Source organism: Labeo rohita, chromosome 24, assembly GCF_022985175.1.
Source record: "Labeo rohita strain BAU-BD-2019 chromosome 24, IGBB_LRoh.1.0, whole genome shotgun sequence".
Taxonomy (NCBI): domain Eukaryota; kingdom Metazoa; phylum Chordata; class Actinopteri; order Cypriniformes; family Cyprinidae; genus Labeo; species Labeo rohita.
The window spans coordinates 5,269,237-5,296,389 of NC_066892.1; the positions used below are offsets into that span (position 1 = coordinate 5,269,237).

General features: G+C 33.3%; 1 protein-coding gene across 1 annotated transcript; it reads right to left on the reverse strand.

The window, feature by feature from the left end:
- Window positions 1–26,553, reverse strand: rb1cc1 (RB1-inducible coiled-coil 1). The gene is made up of 23 exons (XM_051098158.1): window positions 26,233–26,553; window positions 24,025–24,156; window positions 22,110–22,236; window positions 21,654–21,824; window positions 21,274–21,476; window positions 19,757–20,192; window positions 17,152–17,322; window positions 16,651–16,835; window positions 16,316–16,502; window positions 14,655–14,736; window positions 14,478–14,542; window positions 14,069–14,172; window positions 13,789–13,915; window positions 10,742–12,678; window positions 8,836–9,013; window positions 6,597–6,705; window positions 6,214–6,496; window positions 3,113–3,170; window positions 2,968–3,015; window positions 1,900–1,958; window positions 1,692–1,819; window positions 1,381–1,451; window positions 1–970 (listed from the first exon to the last, which is right to left on the reverse strand). Exons 2-23 carry the CDS (start codon window positions 24,093–24,095, stop codon window positions 893–895), a joined length of 4,878 nt encoding a protein of 1,625 aa, XP_050954115.1. The 5' UTR covers window positions 24,096–24,156; window positions 26,233–26,553; the 3' UTR covers window positions 1–892.
- Window positions 26,554–27,153: the final 600 nt, after the last annotated feature.

Below are 27,153 nucleotides of genomic sequence, written 5' to 3' on the forward strand. Positions count from 1 at the left end.
GTAATTCAATCCACTGCAAGGACTTTGGGATCAAACCTTTATTGTTTTGAAAACTCTAAATTCTTTTACAATACAGTCATTTTTTGTTACTTTGTGATCTGATGAATAATATACAATGTCGTCGTTAAATTCAATAAAGACACACATTCACAAACATGAAATATTACTTTCTATATTTCAACATCCTACAACTGAGGGAAGATATGTGCTGCTTTTTCTTCTGACGCTTGCTTTTTTACACAGCACAAACCTCCCTTTTGACGAAAGCTTCGTCTTTTTTTTTTTTCTTTTTTTTCCGAAAGTGCATCTGAAGGATTGCGAGGCCCCTTTGCGGCGGGCCGTCCAAATGTACGTCATAATAAACAGGCGGGTCGTACTGTGCTGCGAGTAACAATCAGCAGGTTTTTACCTGATACGATACCTCCGACTACAACGCATATCCAGACAAGTAAATTAAAGAAAATATTATCTATATGCATGCCATGACCATTCCTCTGGTAACATTTACAATAAATTTATATTTTCATAACCTCCTGAAATAAGTAAGCTGATCGTGATAGTGCTTGCCCCCCCTCCCCCTTCCCCAACCCGAGCATAATATTAATGATGAACTAATATGTAACATCCAAATACATTTTGTTCATTTTACAGACTTGTTGCGACGGAGCCGTCGGACGTGGAGGCAACGCCGCAAAGTTAGAATCATTTGGTCCACATTTACAAATCCTCTGTGTAATAAAAAACGGGAGATAAAATGGTTTGCAACAGAGGTGAAAAAAGGGAAAAATTATGTCTTCCGATGTCAACAAAACAATCAGGCATGAGCGAGTTTGCTTAAAAAAAGCAATAAAAACATACTGAGCTTATTACAATATGATCAATTTGTACACGGTTACACTTTCTTGTTCCATGGCACGGCCTTTACTCTGTAGAATTTGGTGCCGAGAGGAACTTTGAACCGGTTTTGAGCCTGGAGACAGATAATGACAAAAGAGACACGTTTAAAAAAAAAAAAACTGAATATCTCATAAAAATAAATAAATAGATCATTTAGGTGCCTGAAGTAATGATTAGCAGCTGATTGATTCTGCTCAAATTAACTTTAAGATCCAAAACTGAATTAAATGTGTTATTTTAAATCAATGTTCTCATGCTTAATTAAAAAGTTTTAAAGGAAAAGTGTCTATTTGTGTCTCAAACATAACCAACATTAACCAAAAATAGATTCGTAAATTTGAGGAAAAATAAGCTAGTGTTTAGTCATCAATGATGTTATATAATGAGAGTGAGAGTCAAAATTATTTACTGAAATTGTACAAAAACACTCCATTAGAGCAGTCGCATTAATAATAATAGAATGATAACGGGAATAACGCTTACCTTTTTGGCTTGGCAATATTCCTTCTCCATGACTTTTCCTAGAACCCACGGCCGTCTTGTCGCTCCTGATGCTAAAAAATAAAAAATATATTTTTTAAATATACTACACATGCTTTATAAGGAGTAAAATGCATTCTTTTTTTTGTCTAGTTCATTTTACAAACGCATTAATAAATACAATTAATAAATAAGAATACTGAAATAAGTACACACATGCATGGGAACGAGCGACAAAAAAAATGCAAAAGGATCTTGAAGAAAAAATATGCGATATATATTTAATAAGTATTCCTGTCATGCATGTGACTGACCTGGTTTGAGGTCCAGTGCTGTCAGGGACTCTGAGTGCAGGAAATAAAGGGTGGGACCAACGGTGAAGAGAACGTAATTATCGTGCCTCTCGTCCAGGATTATGAGAACCAAGTCGCCCACCTGAAAACTACAAAAGGAGGGGTTTTCAAATAAGGGCTGAAATAGCAGCTCAAATCATTAATGCTAATATAATGCCAGAATACTTACTCTCGAATGGCGATTTTCTCAGAGTGCCGTGACGAGACAGACGACATACTCTGTGACATCTGTAAAACAAATTGTTAGATGATCCTAACGATATTAACACTGGTATATATTGCTTGCGTGCACTTTCTGCAACCGTTATAAAAATTTTAACTGCATATGCTGTATTGCAAAAATCAGTTTTGCTTATCACTGTTGAATCTCACAAATGCCTCTTGCAATCTCATCGCTTTGTACCTAAAACAAATGTATGTGTGCCATCTAGTGGTAAGGAGTAGGACCGTCTCCTAAACAGCATGCATTGATAAACACAATAGGAGCAGAAAACAATCTAAAGTATCTAAAAAAAAAAATTGTAACAGACATAAATAAATACAGAACGTTGGATTTAAACACTCTGAGTCAGGCTTGTGTGTAAAAGAGCTGAAATTCAGTCCTAGCTTAATTACCCGGGCACATTTCAGAGCTGTTTTTCAGACTAAATTCATCTTGTGAATCTGCCCCAAGCTGTCAGGACTCTAAAGTGTGGGTTACGCGTCTCATAAGATGCGTCTCGCGGCCAATAAGACGGCGATTGTAATTTTGCTAAAGAGATTAAACCTATTTGCAGAAATAGTCTCAGGGGAAATGTAATTAAATTATATCAGTCTCATGTTTTAATTAACTGCTGATAATGTGCGAGTTGTTACTGTCGTAACAACAGGATTGTAATGTATACGAACTACAGTGATATCTACAGTATTTTGCTTATAGATATTAAAAACTATTATATCACAAGATTGTTTTGTTTTCAAAATGACACGCATGCCTTTAACGTTTCCGTGTCAGTCGCTGACCCTGCATTAATTGAGTGTATTGTTCTATTTACCATCACTAATTACTGCTTTTAATTGACCGTTCAAGTGGTCTATTATAAACCGAGATCAAGCACGAGGGACACAAATGCAGACGATCAATTTAAACGATGTTAAATGGCGTTCTCATGCAATTAACACTTATTTAGATGAAATATAAGAGCTGAAACTGTAACCACACACACATTCATGTACAAGTAAGCTAAAATATATTTACCAATCTTTGACTAAGTCTTTTGTTTTCTTCTTCCTTCATATGTAAGGTCTGAAACAGTAAATAATTCACAGAAAAATATATTTAAGAAATATTTATGAATTACAATTCAATATAAACATCTAAGTGTATGTGAAAATGAAATTACCCTTTCCAAAATCAGTATGCGCTGTTTCTCCTCAGACAGCATAGGGTTGTCGCTGCAGCTGTTGAAGTACAGAAAATAAATGTCACAAACCACACTCAGCAAAGCTTTAAAAGGACAATTTTCTAAAAGGCAATAAAAACACAGAGCTGTGAACTTCATTAATGTGACAAGACCGAAAACAACATTTCTTGTTCATAAAAGGAAATTGCTGTAGACTGCTCACCTACAGCACGTGCTTGACTCTTCTATCTGATCTACTCTGCTTTTCGGTCACAAATACATCAATTTAGCTTCTTTAAAGAAACAAGATCTACGAAACATGATCTTGTCTTTCTCCACAAACAGATCCTCCTTGTAAAAATGATTTTTTTTCTAACAACTGCTGGCATTCTGTTAGACATGTATATTAAAAATGACTAATAATAAAATGATATGTGTGTGTGTGTGTGTGTGTTTATCAATAATAAATGTGTAGATTTTTGCCTGCAAGGAGAAAATAAATCACTAATTCTGCTCAAAAACTGCTTAACTTCACTGTTATTCGTTTTTTTTTAAAAACTGTAAACTATATAACTTATTAACTTTACTGTTATTATTATTTAAAAATGTTTTAATATAATAATTATATAATATATCATTTTTCAAATACGTCTGTCTGTAGATATACATCTGTAAATCTATAATATATTTGTAGATTTGACTACAAAAAGCTTATAAATCACTAATTCTGTTCACAAACTACAAACTATATAACTTCACTCTGTTATTATTATCATTATTATTCAAAAAGTTTTTAATATAACAATTATATAATATATAATTTTCAAAAAAAGTCTGTCTGTAGATGTTATAATAAATCTGTAGATTTTTAATTACAAAAAGCAAATCACTAATTCTGTTCAAAAACTACAAACTATGTAACTCATTAACTCCACTGTTATTATTATTTAAAAATGTTTTAATAATCATATAACATACCATTTTTCAAATGTGTCTGCAGATATACATCTATAAATCTATAATAAATTTGTAGATGTGACTACAAAATGCTTATAAATCACTAATTCTGTTCAACAAACTACAAACTATATAATTATTAACTCCACTCTGTTATTATTATTATTATTATTAAAGAAATGTTTTAATATAATAAATATATAATATTTCAAATAAGTCTGTATATATACACATCTATAAATCTAATAAATTTGTAGATTTTCAACTACAAAAAGCATATAAATAACTATTTCTGTTAAAAAAAACCCACAAACTATATAATTTATTAACTTCGCTCTGTTGTTATTATTAAAGTTTTAATATAATAATTATATAATATATAATTTTCAAAAAAGTCTGTCTGTAGATATACATCTATAAATCTATAATACATTTGTAGATTTTTAACTACAAAAAGCAAATAAATCATTAATTCTGTTCAAAAACTACAAACGATATAAGTTAACTCCAATCTGTTATCAATAAAAAATGTTTTAATATAATTATTACATAACATATAATTTTTCAAATAAGTCTGTTTGTAGATATACATCTATAAATCTATAATTTGTAGATTTTTGACTATAAAAAGCACATAAATCACTAATTTTGTTCAAAAACTACAAACTATATAACTTATTAACTTATTACTATTAAAAAGTTTTACTATTTTAATTATATATTATTATATATTATAATTATAGAATAATTTTTCAAATAAGTCTGTCTGTACATATCCATCTCTAAATCTATAATAAATTTATAGATGTTTGACAAAAAGCATGTAAACCACTAATTTTGTTCAAAAACTACAAACTATATAACTTATTAACTCTATACAACTCTATATAATATTTTGCTATTTTTTATACATGTATAGATATTTTTATAGAATTTTTTTTGCTATTTTTTTAAGTCAGTCTGTAGATATCATCTATAAATCTATAATAAATTTATAGATGTATGACTATTAATTCATAGATGTAAATCACTAATTTTGTTCAAAAACTACAAACTATATGACTGCTTAATTCTTATTAAAAATATTTTGCTTTTTTAATTATATAATATATAATTTTTCAAATAAGTCTGTCTGTAGATTCTGTCTGTAGATATACATCAATAAACCTATAATACATTTATAGATGTTTGACTACAAAAAGCATGTAAATCTCTAATTTTGTTCAAAAACTACAAACTATATAACTTATTAACTCTTATTATTATTAAAAATATTTTGCTTTTTTTGTATAGATGTATAGTTATTTTATAGAATTTTTTTGCTATTTTTTATAAATGTTTTTTAAAGTCTGTCTGTAGATATCATCTATAAATCTATAATAAATTTATAGATGTATGACTATTAATTCATAGATGTAAATCACTAATTTTGTTCAAAAACTACAAACTATATAACTGCTTAATTCTTATTATTGAAAATGTTTTGCTTTTTAAATTATATAATATATAATTTTTCGAATAAGTCTGTCTGTAGAGTCTGTCTGTAGATATACATCAATAAATCTATAATAAATTTATAGATGTTTGACTACAAAAAGCTTATTAACCACTAATTCTGTTCAGAAACTACAAACTAAAAAAACTTATGAAATTATTAAATCTAGCACAATAAATTTTGTTTTACTTCTCTTGTAACAAGATATTTCAGGGAAAAAATTAACTGAGGAAAATAAACAGAAGTTTTTGACATGTAAATGTGTGTATTTTGGGAAACTTTATAACTAACTTTATAACTACTCCTGAACTTTTCAACTGAGACAAACTTCAAAACTTTGACTTTGTTGCTACAAGAGCATGTGAAATCAAGTGTATTGTTACAGCTCATTCAGCTATGTCACACAGTATTTTTAGCACTTCATTATATACTCAAGCTGGCTGTTCAGGTTATTATTTTACAGTAATGAATGCTGCTGAGTGCAAACACAGGCCAACAACAGTTTGTTGTACTGCTAGAATAAATTCAGTCATTTCAAAACATCTTCTGAATAAAGACATGCCCTCAGCATGCTGCTGACTTTTTTAGGGTTTATTAATGTAGCTCTAGCATAAATATGGGGCATGTGAACTTCAGCCCAGATGCTTACTGCACTGTCATCATGCTGGCCTCCACAGCTGACTCTACTCTCTCCTCATCCTTGAACGCAGCCATGGACGCCAGTCTCTCTGGATCAGGGGTGGATGGCGAGAGCGCTTCCGCGTGGACGGGGCCGCAGGCGCCGTGAGCTTCCGTGATGACCGGGATTGGATTGGGCGGAAAGAAGGATGAAGATACAAGGACGGTGCTTCGCAGACGGTTTAGTTCCTCCTCCATCTTCTTCTTCTCCTGAAGAATGGAGGCACGGTCCTCGGAGAGCGTTTCAATCAGGCCTTGATTAAAACAACAAAACAGAGGATCATGAGTGGTCATTTTTTTAACATTTATTGATCACAGTGAAAATTATATGATAAAATAAAATGGTTTTTATACCTTTATCTTTCTCTTGTTGCTGCGTCAAGTTTTTGAGCTTCTCAGAGAGATCATTGATGATTTGTTCTTTCTTTAGTTTTTCCCGGGTCAGAACAGTATTGAAATTTGTCTAGAAGTGAACAGTAAATTAAAACAAGCAATTTTAGGGTACATTTAGAATAAATTAACAACATTCTAATAGGTTTTTAAATAAAAAAAAATGTCACAATACCTACAATTTCAGCCTGTTGTGATTTGTTTTTGGCAACACTTTAGTATAGGGACCAATTCTCACTATTAACTAGTTGCTTATTAGCATGCCTATTATTAACATATTGGCTGTTTATTAGTACTTATATAGCACATATTCTGCATAACCATATTATACATCCCTAATAGTGCTGTACAAACGATTAATCACGATTAAAAGAACTGTTAAAGCGATTAATCGCTATTAATAGTGCTGTTCAAACAATTAATCGCACTGTTCAAACGATTAATCGCGATTAACAGTGCTGTTCAAACGATTAATTGCTATCAATAGTGCTGTTCAAACGATTAATCGCGCTGTTTAAACGATTAAATCGCGATTAACAGTGCTGTTCAAACGATTAAATCACTATTAATAGTGCTGTTCAAACAATTAATTGCGCTGTTCAAACGATTAATCGCTATTAATAGTGCTGTTCAAACGATTAATCATGATTAATCACATCCACAATAAAGGTTTTTTGTGTACATAATATATGTGTGTATACTGTGTATATTTATTATGTATATATAAAGACACACATAAAGTATATATTTTGAAAATATTTACATGTATTTACATGTATATTTATATTTATATAAATTTAACATATTTTCTCAAATATATCCATGCATGTGTGTGTATTTAGATATACATAATAAATATACACAGTACACACCCATATATTATGTAAACAAAAACTTATTTTGAATGCGAGTAATCGCCTGCGAGTTTGAACTTCCAAAATGTAGTTTAAATGCAACTTCAAAGGGCTCTAAATAATCCCAGCCAAGTAAGAAGGGTCTTATCTAGCGAAATGATTAGGTATTTTTTAAATAAAATTATAATTTATATACTTTTTAACCTCAAACGTTTATTTCTTCTAGCCCTGCGTTAACTCTGTTATTTTCTTGTTCATGAAAGTTAGGGTATGTTGAAAAACTCCAATCTCATTTTCTCCTCCAACTTCAAAATCGTCCTACATCGCTGTTTTTTTGTAAAGAGCGTTTGATCTTCTTTGCATATTCACTTTGTAAACACTGGGTCGGTTCTTCTGCAGCGATGTAGGAGGATTTTGAAGTTGGAGGAGAAAACGAGATGGGAGTTTTTCGACATACCCTGTCATGAACCAGAATACACAGAGTTCACGCAGAGCTAGACAAGACAACAGTTTGAGGTTAAAAAGTATACAAATTGTAAATTTTTGGTAGAAAACCAATCGTTTTGCTAGATAAGACCCTTTTTAGAGGGATTAGAGCCCTATTATATGGAGAGAAATCATTAAATGTTTTCCTCAAAAACTTACGACTGAAGAAAGAAAGACATGAACATCTTGGATGACAAGGGGTGAGTAAATTATCGTTAAAACTTTGTTCCAGAAGTGAACTACTTCTTTAATAGTAAGAATTGTACCCTAAAATAAACTGTGACCTTTTTTTAGTTTAGGATTTTTTTTAAACTTGTCCTGACAATTTTTTACTAAGAAATAAATTATTTTCAGCTACAAATTTTCATTAAACATTTATTTGCGAACAAATTAATAGGTTCTTTTTAATAATAGCTGGAAAATATACAGCTATTAAGCAATTCTATTCATTTGAATTATGCAAGTCCATGACAGCTAAATTAAATACACACTTTTGCTGGAAATTACTGTTTTAATTTTAATTTCTCATCCAGTGTTCTCATCCCTTGTATTATTATAAATGTCAGCCACTAATTTAATGACAATCTTATCTTGGTGACATTTAAATCAACAATTTAACTGACATTTAACTGAATTATTAAATATTAAGAAGTATAAAAAGACATAAAAAGACAACCCAATGGTATCACCAACTGGCCTGAAAACTCCCTCATACTGCCTTATGTTAAACAGTCATCAAGTAATTAAAACCTGAGTTTACTAAAATTAAAATATCTACCACAAGCTTCCTACCCAACTTAAATATTACTTAAAATGCAACATTTGGTTTGATGTCAGCTTATTTCAGTTCTAATATTGCTAACCTGCTGTTCAGCAATGAGAGAGGTCTTTAGGTTCTGCATCTCCTCGTTCTTTGTGCGTTCCAGGATCTCTAGTTTGGCCAAAAGCGATGCCCTTTCTTCATTCCACTGGCCACTGTCCAATGACAATGCAGCGCTGGTCTCCATACCAGTCTCTGTCTTTTCTACAGTAGATGCCACTCTGAAATACAGAAGCAGGAGTGAGAATTCACCCTATTTTACAGGAGATCAACATTTATCTCCTCGTTGTATTCTGAACAACCTTTTTTTGCATGTTGTGCAATGATGAATTATTGACAATAAGACATTAACGTGCAAATGAGGCAAATAGTAACAACTTAGTCTCTTTCTAGAGCTCTAAAGGTGGTCATTGTTTGCTTTGTGCAGGGTTTGAACCTACAACCTTTTATTACTAGCTTAGAGCTTTAACCACTTGGCGACAACCACTTTTTTTAAAGTGTTTCTTGCTGGTAAAACATTAGTCGCCAGAATAAATAAATAAATATTCAAAAACCTCCAATTTGCTGGGATTGGTTTAAGACTTGAACACAAATCTGTTTTCTGTTTTTAATTAATCCCTATTTTATTGGCACATGTAACAGGGTTATCACATTTCTTGCTAATTTCTACTTAAGAAATGTTTTAATGAAACGGTTCACAGTTTTTGTTGGTTCTTTTTGATGTGCTAATTATTCACAAGAGTGAATGAAATCAGAAAAGAGTAAGTGAATGCATGTAGCTTGTGTGTGTTTGCTGTTTTTAATTAACAGTGAAGTTAGAGGTAGAAGCTTTCGTTTTAATGGACTAGAGTGGCATTGTTTCAATGTCATTTCATTTGTGTCCTCGGCAGATGCTTTCCTCAAACAAAAGTGCAAGATTTATTGAGTTTTTCATGACTAAACCAATAAGAAGCTGGGGTTATTATCAAACAAACCAACAGAAATAACAAATCCATGTTAAAAACTTTTATTTTTAAATTTTTTAAACAAAATGTGTGGCGTGTTTGATTCTGCAAAACTTACTGAAATAATGCTAAGATTGTGGATGTTTGCTATGTGATTCGGTGTTCTGGGTCAAAAGAGCCCATCCAAAAATTCACCAGTTTGGCGTCAAAAAGATTTTAATTTTTCAAAGAAATGGATTTTTGTTCAGTATGAAATAAAACTTACAGTGAATACATTTATAACAGTACGGTGAATGAATAAATAAATGAATGGTTAAATAAATTTTTTAAAATGCAATTTATTCCTGTGATGCAATGCTTTCAGCGTCATTATTCCAGTCTTCACTGTCCTTCAGAAAAAAATGTAATATGCTGATTTGATGCTCAAGAAACATTTCTTATTATCAATGTTGAAAAACAGATAACTGTGATAATTTTTTGGATTCTTTGATGAATAAAGAGTTCAAAAGAAAAGCATTTTTCTTACTCTATGCCTACATCCTAAGTTATCCTGCTGGAATGCCATGAATGCTTGTATGATAATTAGCGGAAACTAGAGACTACAGTTTATAAAGTTTTAAATAAGAATGTTTTTCTTATTCAGACGCATCGATTTGTTTCAAAAGACCTTTATTGACCTTTCTGAGTCATGTGGAGTACTTTTTATGATGGATGGATGCACTTTTTTGGGCTTCAAAATTTCAACACTCATTCACTGCCATTATAAAGCTTAGAAGAGCCAGGGCATTTTTAAATATAACGCAGATTGTATTCTTCTGAAAGAAGAAAGTCATATACGCCTAGGGTGGCTTGAGGGAGAGTAAATCATGGGGTAGTTTCCATTTTTGGGTGAACCACCCCTTTAAGTATAAGCACCATTTATAAATGAACAGCTATGTGCTTTAAATTAGAATCTTAGAATGATTTTCATCGGAAGATCTGATTAGAAAAGTTGCATTTACTTACATGTCAGTGGATTGTCTGTCTTTGAGCTGATTTTCAAGTAGATCAATTTGTCTTAACAGTCTTGTCTCAATCTCCTCTTTTTGCAGTTGAAAGTCTCTTAAGGCCTCTTGTAAAGCAGTTTTGACTGCCTCCTCTTTCTCCTTCTCCGCCCTCTCCATTGCCTCCACTCGCTCCTGCTCCAGTCTTCCCGACAGTAGTGCATTTTCCGCCTGCAAGTCTCCGATATCAGTCTTTAGCTCTAGCTCTTTCTCCTGGAAAGTCTTCTCCTCATCCTTCTTTTTCCTCTGTAAGGCATCAAGCTTATCCTGGTGATCGCGTTGAATCTTCTGGACCCGTTCCTCGCAGTCTTTCTCTGCATCCTGCGACTTTTGCTTGAGAGTTGAAAACTCTTGGCGGAGCAAGGTGCTCTCCTCTTCGTGGCGATCCACGAGTTCAGAGATGCAGTGGTCTTTTTCTAACCTCATGAGCGCTCGGAGCTCGGCCAGGCCGACTTCGTAGTCTTCATTCTTCTGCTGGAGCTGCTGATTTAACGTGTCGATTTGCCTCTGCAAGGTGGTTGTCTGACTAGCAAGCTCCGCTTTCAACACCTCCTCCTGGGTGCTTTTAGCCTCCTCGTACTGGAGTCTCATGTCCTCCATTTCAGCCTCTTTAAGAGCCATCTCAACTTCCAGTTTGCAGCGGGCGTCCGCAAGTTCTGTAATGCGAGCCTCCAAGTCTTTCGAGCGTCCATCGCGTTCCTTGAGCTCGGCAGAATGGGAATCCATCAGATCTCTTAGCTTCACCAGGTTCTCCTGGACAAGTTTGTCAAGTGCACTTTCTTTTTCCAATCTGAGAGATTCAAGCTCAGCTTGATGGTGTTGTTTTAACCGCTCCTCCAGTTCCTGAAGGTGCACCTTCTCTGCCTTCTCCATCTCCTGTCTGATTTTTTGCTGGCTTTGCTCGATTTCAAAGTGCAGGTTCTCCAGCTGCCCAGTGAGTTCGTCCTTGGCCAGCAACGCAGCTTTCAGCTCTTCGCTTTGCTTCAAGATCTTCTCTTCAAGATCCTGCGTGGTTTGCTTGTGAAGATCTTGAAGTTCTTGCATAGAGCGTTCCCTCTCACTCTCCAGCTGGGATATTTCCTTCTCCTTGCGCTCTACGAGCCCCTCCAACTCCAGCATTGCTCGCTGGACGTCTCGAACAATCTTCCGATTGCCTTCCAGCTCTTCCGTAAGAGTTTGTATCTGTTTTTCATGATCGTCCTTCAAACTCTGTAGACTGGTTTGTTGAGTTTCTCTCAGCTCCTCCTCATGACAGTATCTGACACTGTTGAGAGCATTTCGAACCTCAATAGTCATTGTTTTCAGGGCGAATCCAAAGTCTCGTTGCTCCTTCAAAACAAGACCTCGAAAGTGGTAAAGGTCATCTTTAACTTTTCTCAAATTGTTTTGGGACTCTTCCGCAGCAGAACGATACCTGTCCGCTGACAGCTTGAGCACTGCAATCTTTGAATTCTCCTTCTCAAGTGTAGTAGTGTCCTGTATGCGCTTGCTATCGATTGCATTAATAACGGAAGAGTAAAGAGACTCCACCATCATCTCTGGGCTTGTGGGATCACTGATGGGATTAGGTGACATCAAGTTCTCCTCAATAACAAACTCGTTTACTGCTGACATGAAGTCCGACTCGGGACTTTCTGCTAGCGAGTCCAAGTCCAACGAGCCTTGCTGTAATACAGGATCCATATTGGGGTGCCCAATGGTTTCAAAGTCAAAGGTCTGGGCATCGATGCTGTCGGGTGATAGGTCCTCCAAGGGACCAGGAAGCGCCAGGGGTTGGCAGTCCGTTGCTTTTAAACTGAGAGTGGACAAAGTTTTGGTGGAGGTAGAGGTGATTTCAGTTGTGCTTTCAGATCTGGGTGTTAACGTGGTGGATCTTTGAGCACTCTGGCTACAGGAAATCTGTGAGGTCAATGCAAAAGTTAAAATCATATGAGAAATGACATTGCTAGAGAGTTCAAAATAGACTACATACATTTTTAAAGTTGCAATGTATCAGAAGTAGCAACTGCCATTTCATGTTATAACATTTTTAATAAAAACTATGAGCTCAAAAAGAAACACATGCTTGGATATATCACATTAAGATCAACAAAATGCATTTGTGACCCTGGACCACAAAACCAGTCATAAGGGTCCATTTTTTAAAATTGAGATTTATACATCATCTGAAAGCCAAAAAAAAAAAAAAAAAAAATTTTCATGGTTTGTTAGGATAGAACAATGCAACTATTTGAAAATCTGGAATCTGAGGGTGCAAAAAAAAAAAAAAAAATAAAAAAAAAAAAAAATATTGAGAAAATCACCTTACGAAGTTGTCTAAATGAAGTTTATAGCAATGCATATTACTAACCAAAAATTAAGTTTTGATATACTTTTATGGTAGGGAATTTACAAAATATCTTCATGAAACATGATCTTTACTTAATATGCTAATGATTTTTGGCATAAAAGAAAAATAGATAATTTTCAGATAGAGTTTTATATGGCCCTATGAAATCCATTTTATTTTTCCCAAATTCTGTTTAATTTTTTTTTTACAAATTAAATTTTTTCTGTTTTTATAAATTTTTGAATTTTTCTGGACTCCTTTTTAATGTTAAATGAAATCAAATCAAAATGCATGTCTAATAAATTAAAATCATAAAACTTTTCACATTTATATACAATTTCACATCCATGTATGAAACGTTTAACAAAAATTACATGTTTATTTTTTCCTCACCATGTGTTTTATTGTTACCCAGTTCTGTGTTTTAGTATGTTTAATTATTTGAATGAATAAAACAATTTAAAATAGCTTTATGAAATGTTTTTTGTGCATTTAAATGTTTCTGGTTATCAAATGAAGGCAAAAAATAATAATTTTATTTGTCTTTTAATTATTGAAAATGAAGCAAACCTTTTTTTTTCCCGCATCGCAGAAATCATAGGGCTCTAGATTTACAACATCCAATATTTCAAACACTTAGCAACAAGCAATAAAATTAAATGACTGGGAACACAAAGTACCTTTTGTTCATTTAGTAGGTCTGTGATAGTTTGCGACATCTCGTCCACACTCTGTGCAGCCTGAACCAGCTGATGGAGAACCTCAACATGATGGTTAAGAGGCTCAAAGTCACACAGTGTGGGGACCCTGTTGAAGAAAACAGGCAACTGATTACTATTTAGGATTATTTAGCCATCACTGAGAGGTCACTGGCTTAAAGAATGCAGGAAATAAAAGCAATTTTGTGCTGTGAAGTTACAGTAGAAATGTACATATTGAAACCAGGTATGAGGCGTTTACCTGAGGTAAGGTTGAACCTCTAAAGGACAACAGGACTTGAGATACTGCAGGTCAGTCAGAGAAATATCTGGAAGCTCAAAATCAAACTTTCGAGGCTTTCGGGTCTAAACACAAAAACAAAACAATTCAGTAATGCAGAAATATCCTCAAAGTCCATGTAGAGTTGAATGTGGCCCTGGACCACAAAACCAGTCTTAAGTAGCATGGGTATATTTGTAGCAATAGCCAAAAATACATTGTATGGGTCAAAATTATAGATTTTTCTTTTATGCCAAAAATCATTAGGATATTAAGTAACAATCATGTTCCATGAAGATATTCAGCTTAATGTATAAACCAACGTAAAAAAAATGTACCCTTTTGACTGGTTTTGTGGTCCAGGGTCACAAATTCACGTTCAAATACTCACGCAAAACGAAGAGGGTGGCCATGAGTCCAGTCCTCGAAACAAGCGGTTTCTGAGGAACGATTTCCCTGAGACAAACAAAAGCAGTGTTTTCAAAGCAATCTTGACAATGAATGTAGTCTCAGGTGTCCATGTTCATTCCCAAAGTAAAGAAGCCATATAAAAAAAGAATAAACTCACTGAAGAGCTTCCCAAAGGTTTCCCTTTTTACTTTTTCCACCTCATAGAGGTTTTTCCCATCTTTGACAAGAGCATTGGCCCACTGGAAGAAAAAATATATATAAAATATTAACAGCCATCCTTGTTACTTTTTGAGAAACAATAATTAAACATGCAGAAATTATATAAAAAAAGCTAAGGCTGTCAGTCGATTAAAAATTTTAATTTAATTAATTACATGATATTTTAATTAATTAATCTATGAAAATACCCACAAAAGATTATTTAAAGTTATTTTTGTGTTAAATGAGGAAGTATCAAGTGGGCATTACATATTGTACCTTTAGAAAGAAGTATCTGATTTGATTCAACATAGAATTTATTTCACATAAACATTTAGACTGCAATGGCCTAGCGTAATCTATGGAACATAAAAAAAACAAAATAGTATGAGAAACATCTTAGTTTTTTTTGTTAGTCACTGGTAACCAAAACAGCTCTGTTACTAACAGTCTTAAAAATACCTTTCATGTCCCACAAAAGAAAGGTTTGAAATGACATGAGGGTGAGTAAATGATGACAATTTACATTTTTTTGGTGAACTATCCCTTTAATGTTTTTATTTTTCTTCTTCTTATTTTTTCAATGAAATTATATATTTTTTTAAAAACTAAATCTGCCAAAAGGTGGCGGTAAATGTCTTTATGAGTCATTCATTTATTTGATTCGTTCAAACGACTGAATAATCCAGAAATTAATAGGCTGTTGTGGGACATAGATGTGATTTTGCAAAACAATGTGGGACACATGTGAGACTGATGCATTTTCTACTGTTATGCTATGTAAATACTGATCACATCCGTTGTCGTATGCGCTAATCTGTGTTTCTAAGCATGCACATGCATGCGAGAGACAGCGTGTCTTTTTAATGAGAGTAAAGAGAATCCACCTGCGAGAGAAGAGATTTCTGCTTGCGCATTTTGATGCGCACCGCATTACAATAATGCGCTCTAGACATAAGTTATTATAATGCCATAAAAACCACAAACAACTATTAAACAAACTATTAAAATAAGAAGAACGTCTGAGAAAGCTGAGACGTGCGGGACAAGGGGTGAAAATGCTGTGCGGTACAACGCAAAGTGGGACAGGTGGTCACTCTAGAAATGAAGTAAATGGCTCTTTTTGTAGGATTCGTTCAAAACGCAGATTTATTTACAAACTAAACACCACTGTGTTGCTCAGAGACACGCAACAATTCTGCTATGGCTTCAAAGGTAATACATTCTCTTATTTACTGAACTGTTGTATAAAATCACATTTAAGCTCGTGATATAGTAGATCGTGACAAAATCAGCACTCGTGCCATATCGCTCATGCTGCCTGCGTGATATCGTGATATGTCACCAATATCTTGAATTTTAGGGCATAACTGCATTTGTGGATTTGTTGTCCTCCATCATATTTGTCAACAGTCAACTGTATGAAATACAACATGACATACAGGTCTGGGTTTGGGGCTAGTGCGTTAACTGCGTTAAAATATTTTAATCGCGTTATTTTTTACACATTAAACTGACAGCCCTAATAAAAACATCATATTATTCACTCTCTCTCGTCAAATCACTTTTTGGTCACATCCGCATTAGAACAGAATATAAATTGATCCAGCTGAATCTTACTTGTCTGTAGTGTCCTATGAACATTTTGCGTCTGACCACCTCCACAACGGCAATACAGTACATCTGTGGCACTGTGCTGAGCGCATCTACCACCCGCACGCGCTCCAGCAGCTCCGTCAGCAGCCTCAGGAGAGCCTGCAGCTTCTCTCCATCCTGATCAGCGTGAAGCATCACATAGCAGCACCATCTGATGGAGGAAACACCACAGTGCAGTTAATAAATGCTTTGAAATTCATGCATCAAAACTCTATGACTTCAAAAAGCCCAAAGCATCTAATATTCTACAGTTTATTTAGTACTGTCCATGAAGAAAACAAATGCTCGACTGGTCTTACTTGAGACGAACTTGAAGGTTGTTGGCGAGCTCCTGTTTGGCAGTGGTACATTTCTGCTTGATGTCTAGTAGCTTCCTGTGATTGGTCAGCATGATCATCAGCTGGTTGGCGTGACTCAGACACAGGTCAGGCAGCACCGAGGTGTCCTTCAGGTTTTCAGCCCTCTTCTGATTGGCAAGAAATCCCTAGTAGAAGCCAAAGGAGAACGCATGAAGAAAAACTTGTGGATGAAGTTTATTGTTTTATCAATCTGACATAATGTAATACAAGCTTATAAAGAGGCTGTTATTGAAGGATGGGGTAGCACCAACTATTAGATCTCGCAGTAAACCCACAACCCGCAAAAGAGTAAAGTACAACCAATATCTGAAGAGGTTAACCAGTCATATATACATCTTACAGTCGCAGTAGGAAAAACACAGGGTGGATGGCCAATAAAATACTCTAATGAGTAGAAAATGTCCCTGTTTCATGCTGACTATAAAAATGAGAGTTGTTTACCTGAGCAAGTTCCTGCTGTTCATTGACCAACCGTTTACAGCTTGCTATCATTTGGTCAAGCGCATACAATCTGTCTTCAAGACCTTTGATGGCCTTCATGTTCTGATTATCCAATTTGGTAATCGTCTCACGGCATTCAGTCAGAAAGGGTTGGATAATTCGTGGGTCGAGCTGGAAGAATAAAGAATTAAAAAAACAAATTAGAGTGATCGTGGACAGTAAAATAGTTCATTGGGAATGTACAGTAAATGTGAAGATCATTTTGGAAATAAAAGTCTCCCAAAAATACAGAAAAACAGTAATATTGTGAAATATTATTACAATTTAAAATTACTGTTGTCCAGTTTAAAGTGTTATGTAATGTAATTTGCTTCTGTGACGAAAGCTGAATTTTAAGCATCATTTAGGAATCATTCTAATATATTGATTTGCTGCTCAAGAAAGATCTCCTATTATTATACATGTTTTTGAACAGTAGGATTTTTTATGTTTTTTAAAGAATTTTCTTTTGCTCACCAAGCCTGCATTTATTTGGTCCAAAATACAGCAAAAACAGTAATTGTGAAATATTTGTACTATTTAAAAACTGCTTTCTATTTGAATATATTTTAAAATTAAATTTATTCTACAAATCATTCTAATATGCTGATTTGCTGTTCAAGAAACATTTATTATTATTATTAATATTTAAAACAGTTGAGTGCAGTGTATTCAAGATTCTTTGTTGAACAGAATGATCCAAAGATCAGCATTCATATGAAATAAAAAGCTTTTGTAACATTTTACACTATTCGAAAGCTTGGAGTCAATTCTTTTACATACTTTTATTTAACTAGGATGCTTTAAATTGATCAAAAGTGATTGAAGATTTCTACTTCAGATAAATGCTGTTTCTCTGAACTTTCTATTAATCAAATAAACCTGAAAAATTCTAATCAGCTGTTTACAACATAAAAATAATAATAATCATAATAATAATAATAATAATAACAATAATAACAACAATAAGCAAATCAGAATATTAGAATGATTTCTGAGTGATCATGTGACTGGAGTAATGATGCTTAAAATTCAGCTTTGAAATCACAAGAATAAATTACACTTTCAAATATATTCAAATAGAAAAATTATTAAATATTAAATAGTACAAATATCTCAAAATTTTATTGTTTTTGCTATACTTTGGATCAAATAAATGCAGGCTTGGTGAGCAGAAGCGACTTCTTTAAAAAAAAAAAAAAACATTAAAAATCTTACTGTTCAGAAACTTTTGACTGGCAGTGTATATATCTGAAATATATTATAACTAAATATAAATATATTTATAATGCATAATTGTTACTTTTTTTGGTAAAGACATTATAGAAACACTTTTATTTAGCAAGAATGCCTTAAATTTATCAAAAGTGATGCTAAAGACATTTTTAATGTTACAACAGATTTCTATTTCAGATAAATGCTGTTCTTCTAAACTTTCTAATCAAGGAAACCTGAAAAATTCAACTAAGCTGTGTTTAACATAATAATAATAATAATAATAATAATAATAAATGTTTTTGAGCAGACACTCAAAATATTAGAATGATTTCTGAAGGATCATGTGACTGGAGTTATGATGCTAAAAATTCAGCTTTGAAATCATAAGAATAAATTACATTTTAAAATATATTCAAACAGAAAGCAGTTGTTTTAAATAGTACAATTTTACTGTTTTTGCTGTACTTTGGATCAAATAAATGCAAGCTTCTTTAAAAACATTAAAAATCTTATTGTTCAAAACCTCTTGACTGGTAGTGTAGATATTTAAAATATATTATAACTATAAATATATAAATATATTAATAAAGTATTTACTGTTACTTTGACCAATTTAATGCACATTAAAATATCAATTTCTTTAAAAAATAAATAAATAATAAAATATTGACGACAGACTTTTACACTCCAGTGTATGTGATGTAACTGGATGTTTCAGTGGTTATTTTTGATGAAAACGAAACAAAACATGGTTTATATTTTAATACCCATTCGCCAATGCTTATATTTGGATAATCCACTGAATTAAATAGGGTAATATAATTTTTTTCCCATTTTCTATTAGGAACTTGCTGGACGCAAATCAAAACATAAGAAGATTATACATAACGAATGACTGATAAGTCCGACTTGAGCCCAAAAACAGTGTCACATTACAAAATGCTTGAGCTGAGGGGGGGGAAAAAAGTCTTAAACCACAAACCCTAATTGAATATTTGAGGACATTATGAATTATGACATCACATCAGTTGAACCCTATATTTTACTAGTATGTTATTAAGTTATAGTTGAGATGTTACTCCTCACACAACTAAATTCTGCATCACATTACACTCTTAAGGTTGTATATAAGCAACTTAAGGTGTTCCTGCTTACTAACAGCTGCATAAATATATGTAATCTGATATAAATAGTATAACAAAAGTGACACACCTCTACACTGACATAGTATACCATAATGCCCACTACTAGTTACCTCCAAACAATATAAAGGTTGCCACAGGTTTACAAACTGATTCATGTTTTTAACCAAAACATTCCCTCCCATTATGACTCGTCGGTTACTCACCCTGTTGATTGAGTCAAAACACTTCCTCACTACTGACTCCACATCATTAGGTCTGTCCTGAACGTTGATCCAATCCAAAAGCGTGACATTGAAAGAGGGTGTGGCTCCCCTTTCCGGAGACTCCTCCTCTTCCTCTAGAGCTGCTTTTAGATTACAGTTGCTCTTCAGTCTGTCCTGAGGAGAGGAAGACGCCTGGGACGACGCTTCTCCTGACGCAGAGACCGGCGAGGGCGACTTCCGATTCTTCTGGCTGTCAGCGGGACAGAGGATAGCGGACTGGGTGGATGTTTCACCTACTTCCTCATCCCCATTCTCGTCTTCTTCATCTGTTCTAGGGTGAGGGGAGCTGGACTTCTCCAAGCTTTCTCTGTAGCTCTGTCGAGTCAAACACTCGAGGAGTGGAATCTTCGCCATGACCGAGACAGCAGTGCCAAGCCTGATGAATTAAAAAAACGACATTAGAATTAGTGATCTATACATCACTATTCACACAATACACCGCTGTTTAAAAGTTTGGGGTCAGTATATTTAGCAAATATTGAAAAAAATGTATATTTTAAAATGTTATTTTTTTTAAATAAATGCTTTTTTTAACTTTCTACAAAAAATGTATTACAATATCCAAAAAAAAATCAAATGTAAGCAATATTTAACCATTTTTAACATTGATAATAATAAAAAAAAATGTTTCTTGAGCAGCAAATAAGCAAGTTATGATTTCTGAAAGATTACGTGACACTAAAGAATGGAGTAATGATGCTGAAAATTCAGTTTTGCATCACAGGAATAAATTACATTTTAAAATATGTGACCTCTGACCACAAAACCAGTCTTAAGTAGCATGGGTTTATTTGTAACAATAGCCAAAAATACACTGTATGGGTCAAAATTATAGATTTTTCTTTTATGCAAAAAATCATTACGATATTAAGTAAAGATCATGTCCAATGAAGATATTTTGCACATTTCCTACTGTAAATACATCAAAACCTAATTTTTGATTAGTAATATGCATTGCTAAGAACTTCACTTGGACAACTTTAAAAGTGATTTTATTTATAAATATTTATTAATATTTTGATTTTTTTTTTATCCTATCCTAACAAATCATACATCAACAGAAAGCTTATTTATACAGCTTTCAGATGATATATAAATCTCAATAAAAAAAAAAAAACCCTTAAGACTGGTTTTGCGGTCCAGGGTCACATATATTTGAATAGAAAGTAGTTATTTTAAATTGTAATAATATTTTATAATACTACTGTTTTTACTGTATTTTTGAACAAATAAATGCAGCTCTGGTGAGCGTAAAAGACTTTTTAAAAAAAACATTTTTAAAAATCATCCTCAAACTTTTGAATGGCAGTGTATCCTGCTGCAAACTCCATTTACAATTACTAAGAATCTAATAAAAAAAAAAAAAACATACATTTAATGATTTTAAAATAATAACTTATATAACATTGTTTTTTTTATTTAAAGAAAGATAGAAATGTGCAGAAAAAAAAACATACTTTGTGAGTTTTAATTTGATGTCTTCGAAATCCTGTTGGTAATTTGTGTAAGCAGTGTCGAATTTCATGAGGAGTCTTTGATAGGATAGGGTGCAGTCGTCCAGGTTAGCCATGATGGCCGCCCATCCCTGGTGCTGAAGGTGTTCGTCATGGACCAGACGCTCACAGAACAAGCAAAGCTTCTTGGCAACCTCAAACATTTCCTAAAAATGAGCACAACAGATCTTATGAGAGTTATTTGCATACAAATGTAAGAGTCCCTTTCATCCAAGCCTCTATCATTTACAAGGGCTTTGTTACTTTGACTGTATTTGCATTCATGCTTTCAAATACAAGTAATGCTGTATATAATGTAGTGCAGAACAGAAGTTGGCCTGTACCACAGCCAGTTGAGTGCGGGAAGCGACGGTGTGAAAGACAGCAGGCATCATGAGTGACTCCTCCACCTTCAGCTCCATCTCATTCTCAATGGAGAAGGTCGTTTTGGGGATAGTTGGAGCTCGGTCAGACAGGATCATCTCTTTGTTGAATAAGAAGATCGGGTTGGTGTCCTGAGGCAGCCAGAGACAAAAATCAATGGCCATTTAGAAAGCATGTTACTTTAGATCCTCAATACTTCAGGGTCATTTTAAATCGACTGAAAGCTATTAAAATAATACAATTATCATAGCACTACTTTTTATGGTGCTTCTTTGTAATATTCATGTCAAACATTTCAGCGGTGCTAAAGACTCTGTAGCACCAATTGAGCGTATGGCTATACGATTCATATATAATAACTAACATTACTCTCTAAACAAATGCTGTTAGATGGCGTGATTTGGCTTGTTACTCACCGTCCCGGCGCTGTAGCTGCACACGCGCCTCTCTGCCACCATACACTCCCCTCCATTGACCACCAGCACCTGGTGCTGGATTGCAATTTTATATTTGGCCTGAATGGCATGTTTAAGGTCCAAAACACTATAAAGAGCACAAAGCACATCACATTTTAGTAACTCAGTAAAACAAATCAAGACTCAATTTAAAAACAAATCTGCAGTCAAGCGATTAAAATAAAAGTTTGAGTTTGCATAATATATGTGTGTGTACTGTGTGTAATTATGTACATATAAATACAAACACTCATGTATATATTTAAGAAATATTTATAAGTACATGTATTTATTACAATTTTTATTAACTTATATATAAATAAAAATAGTTTGTACATAAATAACATTTCTCTTAAAAATATACATTAATTTGTGTGTATTTATATATAGATAATAATTACACACAGTACACACACATTTATTAGGCAAACTCAAACTTTTATTTTAATCGCTTGACTGCCCTAAACTAATAACACACATATAATACTGTAGAATAATTATACAGGCAATTACACTGGAATAATGTAATTAATAAAGTATGTTGCAAGTATTATCTGTATCATATACACTACCAGTCCAATGTTTTTGAACCGAAAATGTTTAATGTTTTTAAAGACTCACCAAGCCTGCATTTAATTTGATCCAAAATACAGCAAAAGCAGTAATATTGTGAAATATTTTTACTATTTAAAATAACTGCTTTCTAAATGAATATATTTTAAAATGTAATTTATTCCTGTGATCAAACCTAAATTTTCAGCATCATTACTCCAGTCTTCAGTGTCACATGATCCTTCAGAAATAATTTTCATATGCTAATTTGCTGTTCAATAAACATTTTTTATTATTATCAATATTTAAAACAGTTAAGTACATTATTCTCAGGACTCTTTGATGAATAGAAAGATCAAAAGATCAGCATTTATATGAAATAAAAAAGCTTTTTTAACATTATACACTATACTATTCAAAAGCTTAAAGTCAGTATAATTTTTTTTTTTTTGTGTGTGTGTGAAATAAATTATAGAAATTAATACTTTTATTTTGCAAGAATGCTTTAAGTTGCTCAAAAGTGATGATAAATATATTTATAATGTTACAAAAGATTACCATTTCAGCTGTTTTCAACATAATAATAAATGTTTTTGAGCAAATCAGTATATTAGAATCATTTCTGTAGGAGTATGTGACTGGAGTAATGCTGCAAAAAATTCAGAAATCACAGGAATAAATTATATTTTAAAATATATTCAAACAGAAAATGGTTATTTCAAATAGTAAAAATATTTCACAATTTTACTGGTTTTGCTGTACTTTGCAACAAATAAATGCAGGCTTGGTGAGCAGAAGAGACTTCTTTAAAAACATTAAAAATCTTACAGTTCAAAAACTTTTGACTGGTAGTGTATTATATGTTATATTATTCAATATAATGCGGTTTCTCATGAAGATGTAAATATATGTATGCGTACAAACAAATTTAAAGACTAACTCATTCAACTAATTTCACAATGTTTGAAGATGACAATAAGCATTATTACTGTTATTACAAGGTAACAAACAATGAACAGTACTTTCACAGCATTTAGCTGTCATTGTTAACGCTAATTTCTATTAATCCTAATAGTAACAATAACGTTAAAAGTTGCAAATGATTACATTAGTTAATGCATTATGAAATTACAATTAAATTATAGTTTCACGTCAGTTCATGACAACTCATGCTAACATACATAACCTTATAGTGTTAAACAATGTCATTTCACACAATATGTTCTGTAAAACAGCACAAAGTGATGTCTTCACATAAGGAAACAAATAAGGCCGTAAACATTCACAGATCAACTTTTTCCTTAAAAACAATACATTCTCTTACGTTTGGACAGCAAGTTCAGTGTCAAATGTCAATGTGCTTCCGTTGTTGACTTGAAACACATACAACTTCATGTTGAATTCTCCGCTGAGCCTGCCTCCAGCTTGATTTGTTCATCTAGTCAATTATGGCTGTCTGATTGAAAATAAATGAAATGTACACAATTCAAGTCAAGTTACATCAGAACTTACATTTGATGATAGAAGATTTCTGCTTTTATTAAAATAACATTTAAGGCAAGACACAAAATTTTAACTAACACACACCAATATACTTTCCCCAGCTGTTTACTTCACTATATTACAATTAAATCCTATTCTAATCATGATAAACTATATATCGTTTTTCGTTACACATTTTATAGGAACAGTAATAGATTAATTTATGACAAGAGCGCAGCTCAAAAATGCACAACATAACAGGAGTTCTGACCTTTGTCACCAAAAGTCTTTTTCCCTATCACGTTTTAGAAATAATCATAAATTATGTATAAACTGAAAGTTTAAAATCTCAAAATTCACCCTTTGAAACTCATTTTAAAATCATTACATTACCACCAAAATGGTACTTCAAAACCATATTAGGAAATTTATTTGTTCACAAATTATAACAATTTACGCTTGGATAGTGCATGTTCAAGTCTACGTTCAAAAATGGGGGTGACAGTTAAAGAGTTAAAAATAATTTTGCACTACAAGTTTCTGTAATGTTATGTTTAAATATGCAAATGATGCATTGTGCGATTATAAATGCACTAGTTTGCATACACTTCCAGAACAGAAATTTAATGTGGACATATTACAGTTGGTTTTTACAGAGGGCATTTTGAATATTGTTATTATCACTCCATAAATCAGAAATTACTGTCAACGGTCAACTGTGATGTTTTTAGGAAATAAAACGTTACATAAAATGAGGTTAATAACACATGAACAAACCTCTCTGCACAAAACTTCAAAATATACACAGGAATGAAACTGGAAAGTTTGGTGTATTTAAGCACTAATAAAAAGTGAAGGTTTCCAACTCACTACATAAGAAAAAACTCGTTTTGAGCAATTTAAATCTACAGAAGCAAACAGATAAAGTGTAATTAAAAAAAAAACACTTAAATGTGTATTTTGGATGTTTTCTTTCCATTATTCTGAAAGAAAGTACAAAAGCAAAATAGCCCAAAATCACAGTGCATGAAAAAATGGTTTAGCCTGTAGTTTCTTGCCTTGGGGTTAATAAAAAACTACACTTTAAACGTCCTTTAGAGACATCTTTACAAGCACACATAACCTAGAAACCATAACAGCCCTGCAAGAACGTTTCAGTAGATAACAAGCTGGAAAACCCCCAGATAGCCGGCTAATCACAGTGATCAGGGACGTCATTTTAGGCCTTGACAAAACAGAAACCTTTTCAGATTATGACAAGAACGTTGTATAAATCTCTGGGGTTGTTTGTATTCTATAATGTGGTTAGATCTGTAAAAAACCACATGGACTAGCATGACCATGTGGCCCAACTCTGGAAATATTCAGGCTGAGTCATGTTGTTCCCCGGAGGTAAACACCATCAATACACACTAAAAACCCTTTGTATCTCAATTCCACATGGACGGACGTAAAACTTTGAAACTTTGACAGGATGCATTGTAACAACAGTTATCGTGGGTACTAGGAATAAGGCGTGGATACCAGGAATAGCACATGGCTTGTGTGGCCCACCAATGCCGATTATTGAGGTGTAAACAAACTAAAAAGGGCATAAAACATCATTTTAATCAATTTAAATGAGTCTGTTTGTCATAACTTACAATGTTCCCGTATTGACTCACAGCTTTTGCCTTGGCTAAGCAGCTGAAACTCGATCTTCTAGGTCAAATCATGATTTCAAGACATTTCTTTGTTAATATGCAATTAAAAGTCATTGTTTTGTTCTTTCAAAGGCCCTAATTATTATTTAGGGAGGGTGACAGTACGTCCAAATTTCTTGCAAACCTTAACCAGGACACTAAACCCTCATCAACATCACGTTTCATGAGATCTAACCCATTAAACCTCCACTAAACCATCGTTCAACAACCTTAACCGGGCTTTGTTTACATTAGCGAATTATAGTTTGTGTCAGAATACCGTATTAGAGCTCCAAATTATCCGGTGTTTGATTTTAAACTATAACATCTACAATATAAAAAGGTAAATCTGTGTCAGATAGTCTTACCGGAGCTGTCTTCAGTCCATTCTCTGCATGCAAGCAGATTAATAGGTTGTTTTTGGCTGAGATGTGGAGGTTTCTGTCAGCTAGAGGTTGAAGCTGTCGGGCTAACAGGCTAAAGCTCATCACTCCACACACGGGCCTTTGTTTTTAATTTCCATAAAGCGCAGAAATTCATCCAGAACGAGCTGGGATACATTTATAAGTGCTTCATCTTTCAAGACACGCAGGTTAGGAAGGACGGTAATAAGATCGGAGTTTTGTCATCGAGCTTTTTTCTCGCAGGGTTGTGTAAGGATCCGCTAATGCTGGTTCTCCTGCTGCTGTGTTTTGTTATTGTCGTCACTGCGCAGCGAGGTGCATTCTGGGAAGGGCAACGGTCAGGAGTAAATCGCCGATCTGGGATCAGTTTAGAAGACTGGCTTTGATTCCGAGAGTTGGTGGAGTTACGAGGAAGCTGATCTGAGATCAGCCACTTCGGGCAACTGGCTGGTGTAATGACAAGGTGTGGGAACATTTTGAACAAATGCTGGAAAAAGGGTATTTTTAACATTTTTATAAGATTGTGATATCCAAACTACGTCATAATATAAAATATACGTTCATCTTTAGATGTATTTCTTTGACTTTGCACATTTTTATTTTTTATTTATTTATTTTATATATTTGTTTTACATTTTAGTTTGTTCATTTTGAGTAAAATACATTTAAGTTTTGATATATTTATGGTGGGAAATTTACAAAATGTGACCATGGACCACAAAACCAGTCATGAGGGTCAATCTTTTCGAAATTGAGAATTATGTATCATCTGAAAGCTGAATAAATAAGCTTTCCTTCAATGTATGGTTTGTTATGACAGGATAATATTTGGCCGAGATATAACTATTTGAAAATCTGAGGTTGCAAAAAAATGTAAATATTGAA